Source organism: Panicum virgatum, chromosome 5K (assembly GCF_016808335.1).
Source record: "Panicum virgatum strain AP13 chromosome 5K, P.virgatum_v5, whole genome shotgun sequence".
NCBI classification, from domain to species: Eukaryota; Viridiplantae; Streptophyta; class Magnoliopsida; order Poales; family Poaceae; genus Panicum; species Panicum virgatum.
In genome coordinates this window covers 48,563,256-48,581,561 of record NC_053140.1, presented here as the reverse complement: position 1 = coordinate 48,581,561, position 18,306 = coordinate 48,563,256, and the positions used below count along the sequence as shown (strand labels likewise).

At 46.0% G+C, this 18,306-nt stretch overlaps 2 protein-coding genes across 3 annotated transcripts; both read right to left on the bottom strand.

Moving 5' to 3' along the window:
* Positions 1 to 1,887: 1,887 nt before the first annotated feature.
* On the bottom strand, positions 1,888 to 2,564 carry LOC120710749. The gene has a single exon (XM_039996338.1). It carries the CDS (start codon positions 2,504 to 2,506, stop codon positions 2,105 to 2,107), a length of 402 nt encoding a protein of 133 aa, XP_039852272.1. The 5' UTR covers positions 2,507 to 2,564; the 3' UTR covers positions 1,888 to 2,104.
* A 2,473-nt stretch (positions 2,565 to 5,037) lies between these two features.
* Positions 5,038 to 17,939, bottom strand: LOC120708055 (tobamovirus multiplication protein 1-like). Of its 2 annotated transcripts, none has more exons than XM_039993147.1 (13): positions 17,568 to 17,939; positions 17,058 to 17,108; positions 16,157 to 16,190; positions 15,339 to 15,425; positions 15,163 to 15,214; positions 12,482 to 12,650; positions 12,161 to 12,256; positions 11,244 to 11,304; positions 10,845 to 10,909; positions 10,390 to 10,464; positions 10,221 to 10,296; positions 5,577 to 5,740; positions 5,038 to 5,455 (listed from the first exon to the last, which is right to left on the bottom strand). In XM_039993147.1, the coding sequence occupies exons 1-13, from the start codon at positions 17,694 to 17,696 to the stop codon at positions 5,435 to 5,437; spliced, it is 1,080 nt and encodes a 359-aa protein (XP_039849081.1). In that variant the 5' UTR covers positions 17,697 to 17,939; the 3' UTR covers positions 5,038 to 5,434. The 2 variants fall into 2 exon arrangements, with proteins under 2 accessions (XP_039849081.1, XP_039849080.1); XM_039993146.1 differs by having other exon boundaries at positions 5,038 to 5,505; positions 17,568 to 17,935.
* Positions 17,940 to 18,306: the final 367 nt, after the last annotated feature.

Genomic DNA, 18,306 nt, shown 5'->3' with positions numbered 1-18,306 from the left:
CTCGAAGATTTTATAAGTATTTTTTTACATGAGGGAATAATAGTCTAGTATGGAACGTGTTAGCATAACGGCATAAGCACCAAGTCGCACTGTTATGACCATCACACCCTGCCTGGGATGGTCCTGGTACGTCTGGTAATGGGGTTGAACCCGCCCCAAATCCGCCCCTACCCATATTTCAAGAGCTCTAACTACCACCCGCCCCGACCCACCCCGTCGGCCCAATGCCCCAACCCGCCCCAACCCGAAGTCACAACAAAAGATGATATGCGACTTACGCGCCGATCTACTACCATAGCGCCCCAACCCATCCCAACCCGTCTGTGTCGTCAACCCAACCCGCCCCAATCCGTTTTACAGTGTCACCCGTTTCCACCCATCCAACAGTACCCGTATTAAAACCCACCCAAAAAATCCGTCAAACCCCGCCCCATTAGCAGGAGTAGGTCCTGGGCTCCTGGCGGGTGAGCATTGTTCAGGATCATCACATGCTGTCTTTGATGTTAAGGCGACAGTGAGGGCCTGAGGGAAGCTAGCTGTTTGCCGCTTGGACCACGCAATTTACAGCCGCCACACCCAGTGGCCGTGGTACAGGCCTACAAGACTGAGCAGCATTGCATCGTCTTGCTGCGTTGTGGTGCTTTTAGTAATCGTTTGGTAGTTTTGTCCTGTCTCTAATTAAGTAACTAATGATGCTGCCAGTGTCTATGTCCATTCATTTTATCCGACTATTTTCACTACTTTGGACAACACATTCTTCAGTTCAGGACACGACTGAGTGTTGTTTTGCTCTGTTCTCTTCTGGGCTTCTGTTTCTTACGTACTGTCTTCAGACAAAATCTTTCCATATCGCAGTTAACGTTTCAAGTTTTAACCATGGGGCACAGAGTATTTTCCGCAAAGTGAACCAAAAGTCTGATGTACTCATTGCACGCTGAAGAGTGTCTGGATCCAGCCTCGGCGCGCGTGCTGGCCGGCCGGCCGGTAGTTGCACCTGAAAATCCCCCCTGCACAGCAGGAAAAAAATATCTGTGGACAGGCAGCCCTGACGAGAAGGAAGAAGCTTCTGCCTTTTCCGGGCGGAGAGGGCAACCGGGGTCCGGGGAAGGCTCAAATAGCTCATCTTTGCTTGCTTTTGTGATGGAGCCCGACCTCTAATAACACCTATTAACCTGCACACCAAATGGCCTTGCTCTTGCAGGAAGCAACCGCGGTGTAGGAGGGGCGAGGCCAATTGGGGGAGCTAGCGACAACGAATCAAGAACCCTACGAGGCAACAACAAAAGAAAACATTTGCAATAGCACTCCACGATAGTTCGGAACACATGAATTGCAGAAGAATTTTGTGTCAGCAATTCAACGATAAACATGTAAAAAATTATTGTCCAAATGAATTTCGCATTTCGCTGAATTTGCAATGAGAGGCTGATTTTCGATGGAAGATTTCACGGGATTTGAGAATGGTGCTGGTACTTAACTTGAGCACATTGTCAGAAAAAACAAATTTAGTATGGTCCTGCCTGAGATCATGACCAATAAATCCCCTCCTACTTTTGCCTTTTCCCCGTGTAAATCATGGTTGCATGGTCCTTCCCTCTGACCCTTTCCTTTTCCTTTATGATCTCCTTTAACAGCCCTGCCGATCAGACACTCAAATATCCATATGAATTAGCAGAGCATTATCCCCAACAGATTGGATAGAGGACAGGAGGCAAAAGAGAAAGGGATAAGGATATAACTGATTCTCTGAATTCAAGGTTTCGACAGAGAAATCAGAATATTCGAAAGATCAGGCAGAGAATGGATCCCTGCGATATCTGAATTCTGATTGAAATTGCTTACCAAGAGATGAGATTCAGAGGGTCACACATTATTGCTCAATGTGCATTGGGTTGAACTGCGATCGTGTTATCTCGAAAGCTATGTACAAAATTGCTAGATACGTTACATACGTATGGGGCATTGATGAGGCCGTTACAACACCAATTCACCATCACCAAGGAGGTGCAGATAGGAGAGGGAAACAAAAGCAAGAGAGGAAGAAAGAAAAAATAAAGATCAGAAGGGGATCGACTAGTAGGGGAAAAAAGAACGACAATCTGGCTCAGTTGCCGCTCGAATTATCGGCGCCATTGGCGACGACGACGACGACGGGGGCGGCGCAGCGCGGCGCGGTGCTGCGGCCGTCGTCGAAGTTCTTGGCGTAGCTGGCGGCGTCGTAGCCGAACGTGATGGGCCTGCCCGTGGCCGCCGTCGGGGAGCTGCAGATGCACTTGGTCTCCCGCGCCAGCCGCCTGAGCAGCCGCCGCCACGCGCGTAGCCCGCACCAGCCGGCGTCGCGCGACAGAACGAGCTGCGCGCGCCGGACGGCGCCGCGGTGCTTGTCTGCCCGCGGCCACGTAGTGGAGGAGGAGGAGGAAGACGACGAGGAAGAGGCCATGGCCATGCACCCCGAGAGGTTGACGGAGCGGGTTGGCGCGGATAGGTCAGTAGCGCTCACGCCCATGGCTTGCTGCAGCGTTGCGAGGGAGACAGGGGGGAGTGGTAGAGGTGGGGAGGGTGGCCCATCCCGGCTGTTATATGCAACGTTTGAGATCTGGACTTGTTTTAGGCGTGTTAAGACGAGAAAATAGATGTTTATGCGAGCTCTACGAGGCCACGTGGAAGATTAGTGGTATTGTTACGGTTACATGCAAAGGTCAAGAAGTGGTTTTGGTACACTGTGGGGTGAGAAAATAAAGGGGCTCATATACATATAAGGAGTGGCTCGGAGAGTTTCAGGTCTCTTGTGCTAGAAGTGAGAATTGGGGCCGTAGAGCGTTTCGAAAAAAAACTTTATATTAAATATTTTTAAGATTTTAATGTAAAAGCATCAATCTTTTCAGACTGAGAAAATGGCACGAAGAGATATCGTGTGGAGAGTCAAATGGGTGCATAGCATGCAAAATACCATGAAAAGTGATCACTTGGTTGGTGACGTCTGAAGATGACTTGCTTGGTCATTATCCACAAATATTACGTTGATGTACTACTTTTATGGATCTCATGCAAAAATAGGATTCATCTCTTCTACCATGAAAAGAGATAAGAACACATGCAGAACGATTAAGCTTGAATAATGTGAGCACCTCAAAAATTCTGTCCCAAGGCTACACGTGGTGGTGGTAATGGGTCATGATCCTAGTTGCCTTTTCACAGCCCAACAAGTCTTTTAAATTATTTAGTTCAAAATTGTATAAGATTAGAGCACAGCCCTTTTAGGGCCCGGCCCTTACATTTTCTAGTTCAAAATCTTAGGCCCTTTACCACCCCTCCTACACGTAAGACTATATTATTTGACATATGTCATATGACCGGACATTTTTATAACTGCACACTTCACCTTGTTTGATAGTATCTTTATGACCTTCTCCTGGGCAAAACGCGTCCTAAATGGTGCGTGACCTGCAGGTCATGATAATGCACTCAGCACTCTGGATCATGTCATGAGGCATGAGCGGGCGCAGCATGAGACCAGCACAGATTGCAGCGATGTCCTACGGGAACTGGGAAGGGAGACCATCAACTGCACGCACATGTGGGTTGGGTGTACCAAATCACTAATAAGGGCACTGTTCAAGGCAACCCCAAGATCCATGCGCCTAGAAATTGCTACCGGAAACACTAATTTCTCTGCTTCTGGATCCTAATTGCGGATCCACATAGAATCTGTGGGTACCCAATGGTGTTTTATAGGTCAACTAAATAATTACGATGTCATGCATTCTTAATTCATTTCTCCTTCTAAATTAATTACGCATAATGCTATCCTAGTTCATTTTATCAAAGGTTTGGGTCGACCCAATGACCCAAAATAAATATAACTTGCATCCCTAGCTACCTCCATCCTAACTGCGGATCCATCTTCTGGAATTAGTCAAGATTTAGCGTGCTTGGTCCATCCGATGCAAGTTAATTACGAACTTCAAAACCTCGTTTTATGGCACTCGATTGTCTTCCAATAATTAGGCCCTTGCTGTGTTTCCCTAGCCAACAGCAAAGTCGAAGATATGAGATAATATATTCATATTCGTGTACCAAAGATGAAATGGCGTTCTCCTATGACAATATACTCATCTAGGCATTCTGATTGTGAAGATTATCTGAGCTCAGAATTATTTGCACCATCTACCCCCTCCGTTCTTAATTATTCTTAATTAAATGACGTTTATGGCAAGCTAATTAGTTAAAGTACTTCGGCCAGCACTTGCACATGATGCTGGTGGTCACAGATTTACAGCTCACAAGCTGAAGCAGGTACTGAAGATTTGCCAGTCGCTTTCCCAATATCTTAATTAATTAGCCAGGTTAAGTTGAAATCTCCTAGAGATAAATTTTGGCAAGTAATTATCATTGATTCATTGGGCATAATAGCCTATTGTCATGATTTAGTTTAAGGATTCTCTTGTTACTTTCAAAAAACTAAATGAGTTACATCAAGTACCTATACTAAAGTGCCGAGAATTGGCGAGCTCTCAGGGGCGGTGCTACTGTTCACGGGCCCGACGTGGGTCCCAGAGGTACTGTATCGTGGGGGTCCACTATACTGTTCAAAGTGGGGCCCGCATATTGTTCAAACTTGGGCCACAAGACTGTTCATAGGTGGGCCCACAAGGCTTATACTGTTCAAGGTGGGCCCCACAAGACTGTTCACAGGTGCGGCCCACAAGGCTGTTCACAAGTGGGGTCCACTCCCCCCCCCCTTTCCTTCCTATGCTAGCCTCCACCCCTTTCTTTCTTTTAACGTAACAAATCTTTCTTTAACTTCCCTTCCAATATTTTCAATGAACCATTTTAACATAACATATACAAATCCATTTTCCCTAACAAACAAAATACATATACTAAACACCTTAAACTCAAATAATTTTCAAACAATCATCCTATTATACAGCCCAAAAAGAAATAAAACAACATAACAATCTAGCAGCTATTTTTACTAACACCTAAAAGTCAACGGATTTATAAGAAAAAAGTTATACTATGCTTAGACGACCATTATGATAACATAAAATACCTAAATTTAATATTTGATTTAGTACAACAAGATAATAAATTTATGTTTTATCATTCTTTTAAAGTTAACATCTTTTGGATAGACGCGCATCGCGCGTCAACCTGCCTAGTATAAACCAAAGGGAAAGGCACGATAAATCTCAAAGGCAAAACTATTAGCCTAACCATGAACACTCTCATTTCTAAGGCTATTTACATTTGCTAATTATTCAACCCCCCCCCCCCCCTCCCCTCCTGTAAGCGCTGCGCATCCTGCCTGATGACCGCAGTCAACGATGAAGCAGGAATTACTGATTCGCCTTGTGCTCGCCAATTGATGTCGTAGTGGATGCCAGCGCGCCATTGATGTTCTTCCAGCACAATAGGAGACTAGGAAGGTTCAGCATTGAGGGTGATTTCCCTATTCAGCATCAATGCTAAGTCTTGTTAAATCGGGCTTGATTTGAGGGCCTACAAATGGAGATATTTTAATAAATCGGGCAAGATCAACTCTAGAACTGAATAATTTCACTTAGGAATACCTTGTTTGAGGATGTAACAGCTGTTCGCCACTGCAGATCCTGTGTAGTAGATGGTCTTTCCCTGAACATAGTAACCACTCTCGATTCTGTGGGCCTTTCTACCACCTGACGATGAGGCAAATCTCTCATGATCCATAAAACAAACCCTGATAGAACTGAGGAACCTACAAGAAAAATAAACCAATGCTTCAGCATATAAGCACCAAGAACAAAGTAAATCTAAGAGACATATCTAGTTCTTTAATGTCCACTGTCAACTGAGCCATCAGTGATGAATGAGCAGATAAGGCAAGGATATAGAATCAGTAATAAGCGTACATCATGCTTTCAATTACTCTTTCAACATTCATTTCCATTCATTGCACTTTGATGTGTGACGTACAAGTGCACAAAGTACCAATTGTCTAGAAGGTATTCATAGTAATGCCTTGCATCTGCAGACCAAGCACCATGCCATTATCATGGTAATACTACAGGCTGGTAATAAGTTTAGAATAGAGAAAGATTCACAAAAACACATATGCACAAAGGAAACTAAAAATGCACTTAAAAAAAGTACTGCAAACACCAAGTACCATAGGTAGGCCCTCGAGGACAGAAATGAACATATGTCCGTAAACTGTAGTTTAAGTTAGACATCAAAAAGTGCATCATGAAATCCTAGACAGTAGGGTAGTAGGTAGTACTAGCAATTAGTAAGGACATGTATGGAGGTTAAGCCCTTAAATCTAACAACATAGCTAGAATCACATGTATGCTTGCAGGTGGAAGCATGCTTGCAAGGAGATGCACATGAGATCCGGCCTAGAAGCATATGCATATATGCTTGATAGCAAAATACATTAAAAAATGCTTAATGCACCCTACCACTTTTGATCATGAATGGCAATGCCAACACGAACTACATTAAGTACAAGGCCGTAGACAAAGAAGTGTTTATTTGCCTATACCGACCAGCACCGAGTGGATCGCCGACTCGGGCGCCTCGTTCCACACCACTCCCGATGCTGGTATCCTCTCTTCTGTCCGACCCCCACACCCCTCTTGTCCTTCTTCTATCATGGTTGGTGATGGGTCTTGCCTTCCTGTCACCGCCGTGGGTTCTGCTCCTCGTCTTCCTCATGTTCTTGATGCTCCTCAAATGGTTCACAACCTTCTTTCTATTCGCCAGTTTACTGCTGACAACTCTTGTTCTATCGAATTTGACTCTTCTGGTCTTATTGTGAAGGATTCGGCTTCCCGGCGTCCGCTCCTCCGATGTGACAGCCCGGGGCCCCTTTACACTCTTCGGCTTCATGCTTCCGCTGCTCCGCTTTCGACTTCTTCTTCGTCTACTGCTTTTGCCGTGACGCCTTCTTCCACTACCTGGCACCGCCGGCTTGGACACCCCGGCCGCGACGTTTTGGCTCAGCTTAGTCGTAGTACAGATGTTCCTTGTACTAGGGCTCCTGCTGAGCACCTCTATCATGCGTGCCAGCTAGGTCGTCATGTTAGACTTCCGTTTTCTTCTTCTTCTTCGCATGCTGCGCATGCTTTTGATCTCATCCACTGTGACCTATGGACATCTCCTGTACTCAGCATGTCTGGATATAAATATTACCTGGTCATTGTTGATGATTTTTCTCATTACTCTTGGACTTTCCCTTTGCGCGCCAAGTCTGAGACTTTCTCTACCCTCCTCCACTTCTTTGCCTGGGTGTCCACTCAGTTCGGCCTCACCGTTAAGGCCGTCCAGTGTGACAACGGGCGGGAGTTCGATAACTCTACCTCCCGGTCTTTCTTCCTGTCTCGGGGTGTTCAGCTGCGTATGTCTTGTCCGTATAACTCTCCTCAGAACGGCAAGGCTGAGCGGATGATTCGCACGACGAACGACGTCGTGCGCACCCTTCTGATCCAGGCTTCTCTCCCCCCGCGCTTCAGGGCTGAGAGCCTCCACACCGCCACCTACCTGCTCAACCGCCTTCCATCCACTGCTTCTCCTGCTCCCACTCCACACCACGCTCTTTTCGGTACCCCTCCTCGCTACGACCACCTTCGGGTCTTCGGGTGTGCGTGTTACCCTAACACCTCCGCCACCGCTTCTCACAAGCTGGCGCCCCGCTCGACTCGTTGTGTGTTTCTCGGGTACTCCCCTGACCACAAGGGGTACCGATGCTTTGACCTCACCTCTCGCCGTGTTCTGATCTCCCGACACGTCGTCTTCGACGAGTCGGATTTCCCCTACTCCACCTCCACACCTTCTTCTGATCCCGAGCTGGAGTCTCTGTTTCCGACTGACCCGGTGGTTCAGCCACCGTTACCTGTCTGTCCTTTTCCTGCAGGTTTTCCCGGCGCACCGGCACCACTTCCGGTGATCCCTGCTGCGCCGAGCGCGGCCCCGGTGCCCGCGGTCGCGCCACGCACGGCCCCCGGACCTCCGGTCGTGCCGCGCACGGACCCGGTGTCTTCTGCTGCGCCACACGCGGCCCCGGTGCCTTCCCCTGCACCTGAGAGGTACGCTCAGCCGGTGCAGGTGTACCGGCGTCGTCCGGCGCCGAACCCGGCGCCGCAACGGTACGCTGAGCCGGTGCAGGTGTACCGGCGTCGTTCTGCGTCGACACCGGCGCCGCCTCCTGCTCCGGAGGCTCCTGCGACGCTGACACCGGAGCCGCCGCCGCCGCCGCCGCCTCCTCCGGCTCCCTCTCGAGCAGAGCCGGTGGTGTACCACCCGCCGGTCATCCATCGGGATCCTCGACATATCCATCCCATGGTGACTCGGCAGATGGCGTCCCAGCCACGACTCTCTCCGCCACCGAGGGAGAGCCGCGGGTCTCTCCGGTGCCCTCCTCTGTCCGCGATGCCTTGGCGGATCCTCACTGGCATCGCGCGATGGAAGAGGAGTACGCGGCTCTTCTTGCCAACCAGACGTGGGACCTCGTGCCGCGTCCGTCTGGTTGCAATGTGGTGACTGGCAAGTGTATCTGGACGCATAAGCGTCGGGCTGACGGCACACTGGAGCGCTACAAGGCTCGCTGGGTTCTCCGGGGGTTCACTCAGCGTCCTGGTGTGGACTATGATGAGACTTTCAGCCCGGTCGTGAAGCCCGCTACGGTGCGTACGGTCCTCTCACTTGCGCTCTCGCGCACTTGGCCTGTGCACCAGCTGGACGTGAAGAATGCATTTCTTCACGGCACCTTGTCAGAGACTGTTTACTGCTCTCAGCCTGCGGGATTTGTGGACTCGAGTCGTCCGAATATGGTCTGCCGGCTCAACAAGTCTCTCTATGGACTGAAGCAAGCTCCACGGGCTTGGTACTCTCGGTTCGCCACGTTCTTGCTGACACTGGGGTTCACCGAGGCCAAGTCTGACACGTCTCTCTTCATCTACCGCCGTGGGGATGAGACGGCATATCTGCTCCTATATGTCGATGACATTGTGCTCACAGCTTCCAGTCAGCAGTTGCTTCAGAGTGTCATCTCCTCTCTGCAGCAGGAGTTCGCTATGAAGGATCTTGGTCAGCTCCACCACTTCTTGGGCGTCACTGTTGAGCCTCGCCCGTCTGGTCTTCTTCTGCACCAGCGGCAATACGCCCTCGATATTCTGGAGCGGGCTGGGATGACTGATTGCAAGCCCTGCTCCACTCCAGTCGACACTCAGGCGAAGCTGTCTGCTGATCTGGGTAATCCGGTGGCTGATCCTACAGCCTACCGGAGTCTGGCCGGCGCATTGCAGTACCTCGCCTTCACCAGGCCGGACATCACCTACGCTGTTCAGCAGGTCTGTCTCCACATGCATGATCCCCGGGAGTCACACCTTGCTGCGCTGAAGCGTCTCCTCCGGTACGTCCGTGGCACTGTGGACCTCGGTCTGGTACTTCACCGCTCCTCCTCTGCTGAGCTGGTGGTCTACACCGACACTGACTGGGCTGGCTGTCCGGACACTCGTCGCTCCACCTCCGGCTACGCCATCTTCCTGGGCGGCAACCTGGTCTCCTGGTCGTCCAAGCGGCAGCCGGTTGTCTCCCGCTCCAGTGCCGAGGCGGAATACCGGGCTGTCGCTAACGGCGTGGCGGAGGCGTCCTGGCTGCGACAGCTCTTGGCGGAGTTCCACACCCCGCTCGCCAAGAGCACGCTCGTGTACTGCGACAACGTCAGCGCCGTGTATCTCTCCACCAACCCCGTCCAGCATCAGCGAACGAAGCACGTGGAGATCGACCTACACTTCGTGCGCGACAGAGTCGCCATCGGCGATGTTCGGGTACTCCATGTCCCGACTACCTCCCAGTTTGCTGACATCTTCACGAAGGGGCTGCCCTCGTCGACCTTCTCGGAGTTTCGATCCAGCCTCAACGTAGCCGGTGGCTAGTTGTGGCTGCGAGGGGGTATTAGCCCTTTTGTGCTCTACTTGTACTCTCATCTTGTCCAGTCTTGAACACCGCTGCGACGGTTGTTCAGACTGCGGGGGGTGTTAGCTTTCTTGTTGCCCAGTCTTGAACACCGCTGCGCCGGTAGTTCAGACTGCGGGGGGGTGTTGGAGTATATTGAGCCCATGTGTATAGAGGCCCATCTAGAGGCCCATGTATATGATCTATATATACCCACCCATCTAGGGTTGGAGGAATACAAGCCACTATTCTCTCCATCATAAAGGAACACAAACAAATACCTATGATATAATATACAAACAAAATAATTGCATTGTAGATGATGTCGGCATCTGTTGAGTACCAATACAAAAGCACCTGCAACAAAAGGTATAGAAAATTGGAAGGTTGCTGAAAAAGAAACAGCATAATCATGGATTTACATCAACTAGAATGTATATAAGAACTTACTGGAACATTAGTCACAAGTGCTAGTATAGCAGAAGACGAAAAACAAATCAGTGAGACAGCAGCTAAACTGGCAACCTGCAGGGAACGATTGTCAATTTGAATAGAGAAGCCTATGGCTCAAAGATGAAGTTTGTATGTTTTCGAGATGTTAGATCTACGTTTTCTTGAGATCCTGCTGACGAATAGAAAAGACACTTCAACATATATGTGCTTTTTTAAAAGTGTGACTTGATCACAGTAATGATATTCCCCGTTGCATAGATTAAAAAATTAAAAGCATAGAATTCCCTCAAAATTATAAGTCATAAAACTGAACAAAACTTGGAAAAATGATACTTTTAAGTTATGCTACAATCATATAAAAGTCATAACTACACATACAATTAAATCTAGCACAGGGTCAACAAGATAAAGAGATGCAAGCCACAGGAAGATTGGTCCTGGGAGAGATATACCTTCCACTTCTCATTTGATACAGTTTCGGAACGAACTTTGCTCATCTTCGAGAATAACAATGCACCTGCATGAAAATTCAAGCAAAAAAATGTTACAAAACTGAAATACCAACCTATCCCATTGATGACGTACAAGAGTAAAAGTGCAACTACAGCTAGCAGTGAACAAATAGCAGATAATTTTGCAAGTTGGCCAAGGAATAAGATAGAAATCACACATTAGGATTCTAAAATTAAACTAATATCTACTGGGGTAACACAAGAAAAAAAAATGGAAGATAATATTTTGTTGAGAACAAGAGAGTACATACAAACAGCTTCTCTAGTACAATATTCATAATTCATGAATTAATATCAACGGCACTTTTATGGCATACACAAACAATATTTAATGCTTACCATAACATGCCAGAGCACCACCGAGTACAAGAACTACTACTGAAAATACATCCAAATAAACCTGCAAAATAAAATATTGGCCATCCATAAAGAAATAAAGTTGCACCTACATAAGTAATATAAATTGTCGATGGGATTGATGAAAATTGTAAAGTTATCAAGAAGCAAGCTGTAAAAACATAAGTTTATCAAGTATGGGACAAACATTACAAGATACTCAAGTCAATATTCTTTTCTCCAGAACTGATAGTGGACAGCTATCAGATGGAGATCCCATAGTTATAGGCTTATAGCAGGAGAAATATTCCAAATAGAACATTTAGGCATTGGCAAAAGGACTCCTGGACCACCTCTACACCGTCTGATGTTTAACACAGAATTCCCATTATTGACTTCATGTCATCATAATCTAACAAAATGTCTTAACAGAAAAAATTAATGTCTGGGAATGTCATTGCATACATGTGCATACAACAGCTGAACAGCATAGAGTAGATCATGTTTGGGATGCACAATATAGATAATTAAGTCTGTGGTATTGATGCAGAAAAGTTTCAGAATTTATTTAAGATACATGTGCTAACAGTTTTTATTTTGACTAGAAAGCAGAAGGGCAACATGCAACAGAGGTGTACAAATGCATCAGCAGGTAAGGAATAGAACAAGAGGCAACATATAAACAAGTGCTTGTCTGATTTCTAAAGAGCTCATGATAAGAACTTTATGGGTGTTGTGGACAACTCATCATTTTGTTCATTCACCTTGAACTATTGGATATGGGGTTATTATGATACACTGGCACGATTCTGCAGGATTTTTCTTTTGTTATGCAGTATAAAAATATGAACAATAATTTAAAATATCTGTAAAACCAATGCAAAATGTAACATAGCTGAATAATCCAGCAGGATGCATACCCTTTTCAACAGAGACGAATCAATAGGGTTTTCTCCTCTACCAACCCATATGAGGATGGCAAAGGCGAACATGACAACAAATGACAGTATAAGCACCTGCACAAAAAAATATAGTTCAGTATTAATTTGGGTTCGCAATAGTTGCTCTGATAGATGGTAGATCTAGAAGCATTAAATGATTAGAGATGACAAAAATTAAATTTTCTCCATGACTCATCGAATAAGTAACTAGAGAATCAAGCAATAAATAGATCTGCATGGGTGAGGAAAAGGCCATGACAATGCAACCAGCAAGTTATAATGATGGGAAAGAAAACTTGCCAAAATCACAAATTTTTGCCGGCTTCCAAGCTGTATTCCTGGGCAACACCTCTGATGGATATTAACAGGATGGATGCCAGGTTTAGTTTTTGTTCTGTCTAGTAAAGCTTCACGGTGACTCCTTACATCCTCTTCATCTTCATCATTTGTTTGATGACACAGGTCAACCCTGTAAGATCATGTTTTTAGAGAAACGAAGTTTAAAAAAGAAAAGAAAAGGCATTGACAACTCAAGAGAACCAAAAATATGGGAGGCATGTCGCACAAATGCATCAAATCAAAATTTGACCAGTAAGAGAAGAAAGGAAAATCTAAAAGGGTCTGCTATATTACATGCAGCAGTATGACCACTGGAGGAACAAAACTATAGTCATTATAGCTATATCGCATGTGATAATGCACAATGGTTTATCCACTTATTGAATTACCCTGGACACTAGAGATGATTTCATTGAGTTTCTAGGAAGAACAAATAGTTCAAAATGCCACAGCCATATGATGGAAGAACATCTATGGGAGAGTGCTACACACAATCATATTAACAGGCTCAGGCACCAGGGTGGTACTTTATTTATTGAGAAAATTCCCTATTTGACACTGAGAAAATGAGCTGTTCCTTTCTTGACACTGAAAAAAATTCCGTTCCCTATTTGACACCAACTTCAACTTCCATTCCCAAATTGACACTCTGTTTAATTTTCCATCCATTCACCATTAAATACCATGCGAAAAGACCATTTTACCCTTCCTAGACGTGGGCCCCACCGCTTCTTTCTTTTCTCCTTCCTCCCTCTCTTCCTGTCCTTCGACTCTACCATGCCTGAGCGTGCTGCCCCTCTCCTTCCTAGAAGCGTGGCTGCAGCGGCGAGCACACGGCGGCTGGCACGATTGGTGGTGGCAGTTGGCGAGGATGGCCAATGGAGCAAGCAACGCCGCGAGCCCACATGGACCCGCGCCGCAACGACTCGCATATCCCGACGGCGACATCCTGGAGCAGGGAGGAACTTGATTCGACAACGAAATTCATCATCGTTAATCCATCCCGGTCCGATTCCTCTTGCCCTCAGCTGCGCCACCTCCTTGTGCTCCAGTTGGACCCGCTCGCGTCATCTCTCTCGGCCGGAATCGGACGCACGCTGGAATCTCATCGCGGCGGTCCGCCATAGCCGTCGAGGAGTACTTCACCGTGGCTAGGCCGATTTGGTACCTCTCTCCTCTCGTATCGTCTGCAAGCCTCGCCTTGGTCTGCTGATGCTCATCGGCTCGTCGTTTTGGTCGGACGCGCACCGGAGCCAGGCACGGACAAGCACAGCCCCTGCAGCCTTGAACCCCTGCGGCGCGGCAGCCAGGCACGTGGCCCCATCGGGCCGGCGGCCGGGCAATCATGTAGCCCCGCAGCCCTTGCGGGCAGCAGCACGGCGGCGCGCTCGGACATGGGAGAGTCGAAGGGGAGGAAGAGTGGGAAGGCGAAAAGAAAGAAGCAATGGGGCCCACATCTAGGAAGAGCAAAATGGTCTTCTCACATGGCATTTAACTGTGAATGGATGGGAAATTGAATAGAGTGTCAGTTTGGGAATGAAAGTTAAAGTCGGTGTCAAATAGGGAACGAAATTTTTCTAGTGTCAAGAAAGGAACAACTCATTTTCTCAGTGTCAAATAGAGAATTTTCTCTTATTTATTTTGGTGGCACTGCCAATGGCCATGCATTGGCAAGGGAAGACCCAAAGGCAAGGGAGTTCGCCAAGGAAAACCAGCTGTAAAGAGTGATAAACTTCTATACATCCCGGAGAAGAAATTAAGGGTTACAGACTTACAGTGCCTTCTACGTCAACTAAAACTAAGAGTACTCTATGGGTCTTAAAGGTCAGCCTGTCACTATGTTATATTTGGGTTCTTATCAGCTTGAGGAGAACCTACCAAAGGCTAGCAGAAGAATCATTGTGTTGGGGTAACATTTTGCATGCGCCCTTGAGCAAGTTGATGTAAAGACCAACTCTTGCCGAGGATTAGAGCCTGTAACCAACAAATCCAACCTTTATGCACATTCATGTTTTTTCCCAGATGGTACTCACATCTGAATAATGCATACTACTGTGAACATTCACTGACCACTTGAGCCGTCCAACACCACTGTTTTATTCACTTGACTGTGGCTGGTCGAATCTTTTTTAGGTTATAACATATAATGGATCTACCACATAGGAAGTAGGTTGTCCAGTTATCCTACTAATGATCAAGATTAAAAGCATAAATTGTCACCAACAGAGATTGCTATCATTTGGTCTTACTGCTACCAATCGGTTGATTTCTGGTGGCATAAAGAAGTGATGAACTAAGATAAGGTATGCTGTTTTCTTCTCTTCAGATAGTTCAACCGTTACATATGGTAAGATACACCAAAAGAAGATATTGCCAAAACAGGGATAACTAAGAGGTAAGAGAGGATGAAGGTAGTCCAGAATCCAAATGATAAAAAAACAACCTGGCTGATCGTCTGATCATTACAATTTTTCTTGGGTATCTGTGCTATGCATGCACCTTTCAAAGAGATAAATCAATCATAGCAAACAACTATATATGCACTGGGATACCAAAGGATATGATCGGTGCCCTTAAAAATTTGACAAAACTACATGCATACTATGCCTACTACATACCACAATCAATGTTCACTGACTTACCAGAATGACAGTAGCAGTAGAAAAGAAGCAAGAAGCAATATCTGTGGACTAGCTGCAAAATAATGAGAAAAGGCATCTCTTAGATCTCAGGAAATAATGGAAAAGAAAAGATCTTGTAACAGAAGCGAATAACAATAGAAAAATGATAGCAAATCAATATTTCCAGGGCAACATACCCATGAGAACAAATCCACATCCATGCACCCAGCAAATCCATCTCTGACAAGTAGCAATGATGGTAGACACGAAATACAGTAGGAATACTATCACAAAGAAAAAGAAATTTAACTTATGTTAGTAGGAATGATGGTATAGATGAAATATGCAATAATGGTATACCTGAAATATGCAAGGAACAATGGAAAGGTTAAATGAAAAGGGATAGTTTGTATTTATCTGATTCATATCTAGAAGTATGAGTACTTCATTTCTTAAAATTGTTAAGTCGATACTGAAAATATCTTCAGGAACTATGATAAATCCACTTAAGGACACTATGGTTGACACGTAATAACATGTCTATATGAAATATATTTTCTAAAAAAGTTAAAAGTCAGTGCAGAATCAATTCCACATTGGTTAAGGAAGTAACCCACACTAAGCTATTTTGCATCCAAACAACCTAAGGACAGGCATAAAAGGCTGCAATACAAGAATGGCAAAAATAAAAATGTAACCTAGCATCCATTTCCTAATTGTTCCAAAACTAGGGCATGCGTAGTTACATTTTTCTTATGCATATTTCCTGAATGCTATAGCAGCTACATTGCAGTTTAAGAAAAAGTACTACTTCTGCTGCCACTCGTAGTAGTTGAACTACCATTATCTAAAACTTGAATAGTAATTAGGAACTAACTAAACAAGAACAATTAAGACAACCAATAATACAAAATAAACTATGGAGAAACTCCCAGTATTCGCCGATGGCAAAGAATGAGAGATCTTAGGTACAAAAGATGAAACAAAAATGTTTTATCGAACTAATGTGTCTCACCTATGTTTGATAGGCCAATCATTAAATGGAATACCTGCAAGAGATTAGGCATATATCATTAAGGATATGGCAGCTGAGCTCATAGCTCAAAGGGAAACAAATGCCAAGTACTGATTTAGAATGATTTATATCATAATTTTAACTCAAATCCCAAAATCTAATAACCCATGTATTGATGTGAAAATATGCCATATAGCAAGGAAATGTGGTCATGACTTTCGAAACATATAGAAATTAAAGAACATAACTGTCAGTTCGTACTATATAGCTATATTTGCATCGTGAGACTTTAGCTGTGACATGCTTGCAGGTCACATTACCTTACCTGGAAAACTTTTGGTGAATATGTCCAACTTTTATTGTCTATGTATTTCAGAATCAAAAGAGTTGGAATAAATGCAAACTGCACTAAATATGTTGGGTCTTACAGTTAGTAACAAAAAACAATAACCTAAATGGCCATAAAAACTGAAAGCGGTTAAGAAAACGAACCAATCAAACAAGTCAAAAAAAGACGTCAAATTAAAACTACAATCAACTGTTACAGCTGGAAGAGGATAAATATGGTATTATGAGGTCCATGTTATCTATAAACATGGTATTATGAGGTCCAAGTTATCTATAAACATGGTATTATGAGGTCCAAGTTATCTGTAAGTAAAAAGAGGACATGTCACATGTTGTTTTTCCCATTTTGAGCTAGCCATTCTAAAGCCTTCGGCTTCAAATGCAAGTGAATATGTAGGGGACTAGATGGAAATTTCATTTTCAATATTAAATAAATACAAAATGACTCCCCTCTAGGTCAAAGTTGGGGTGGAGTAAGTAGTAACTAGCCTAAAACAACATACCCAAAAAAAATTGGACAGCAAGGAGAACAGAAAATGGAGATTGCAGATACCTTTTGCCGAGTCCATCCCTGAAGCTGATTGTGCCTGTGAATTCTTGCCAGCTGCACATTACAAAGCATAGCAATGCCGGTGAAGAGCTTGGGAAGATAGCATTGAAATAAATAATTTAAGGTGATATGCAATGGCAACTGGTCAAAAATGGTAATCTCTATACATAAATAACAGTGATATGAATACAATGTGGGCAGAAAGGTGCACATTTCAGTAGGATAAAAGTATGAAACTCCCACGTCAAGTAACACCAGAGCAACGATACAGTGAACAAGTATCATGCCGGAATCTCTAGATGGGTCGAGACGCAACATTGCAACAACTAATCTAGCTTATCCTGTTTCAACTGAAATAAGCAAATTATCAGGCAGAGATGCCCCGTGCTCCTCCGCTCCTTATCCTGATCCACCAACCAACAAGCATTTATGCCATTCCTCTACTTCCTAACTCCGCCACCAATCACAAGCGGAGCAAAAAAAAACACGCGACACCAGATCGAACAAACACACCTGCACGAAGGCGGCGGTCGCAATGGCGCCGTCGACGACAGCGAGCGCGCCCTCGGTCGCAACAATCGGCAGCGGTAGGCAGCCCCCGCCATCGCCGGCGGCGGTAGGGAAGGGACCGTAGCGGCCCATATCGGCGGGCGGGCAAGGCGCGGTTGCGACGGCAGAGGAGGAGGATCAGGGGGCAGGGGGGCGGAGCATCTCGCGCCAAGGGCACGGGAGGCCCTGGGACTAGGGTTTGGTGCGGGCGTGCGGCCTGGCTTCGGGCGCGGCACGGCGCGGCTCGGGCGGAGGAGGAGCGAAGCAAGAGAGAGACAGCCGGACAGGGGGTGGGGTGGGAGTGGAGGTGGAGGAATTGACTGGAGGGGGGAGACCGGGCAGGCACCACCTGTTGGATTGGAAAGCCCGAGAGTCCGAGACGATCTGGTGCAGGCTGGCTGTATGCCGGACACCGGGCTCGGCTGACCTCACCCCGTCATGCCAGCAAACGTATGGGCCACGCCGCCATGAATCACCGTCTGTCCCTCTCGGAGTGCGAAAAACATTACACTACAGACACTCCGGCGAATTTTCGAGATCGAAGAAATCATCACAGCCACCTCGCTATCGAGGAAAACATCATCTACCACTTAATGCACAATACCATTAAATTCCAGAATATTCGCTCCCATAAAGAGTCGAACCCAGGACCTCATGTACTACCGAGACTCTTGTAACCACTAGGCTACAGGCTCTTTCCCCG

Bases quoted from the DNA above. Each gene is read 5' to 3' on its own strand.
- LOC120710749 (XM_039996338.1), bottom strand. From the start codon at position 2,506: ATGGGCGTGAGCGCTACTGACCTATCCGCGCCAACCCGCTCCGTCAAC.
- LOC120708055 (XM_039993146.1), bottom strand. From the start codon at position 17,696: ATGGGCCGCTACGGTCCCTTCCCTACCGCCGCCGGCGATGGCGGGGGC. The intron at 15,215-15,338 runs GTATGTTGCCCT...ATTATTTTGCAG, and splicing joins ATGTGGATTTGTTCTCATGG to CTAGTCCACAGATATTGCTT. The intron at 5,741-10,220 runs GTATTTGTTTGT...TTTTTCTTGTAG, and splicing joins GTTTGTATATTATATCATAG to GTTCCTCAGTTCTATCAGGG.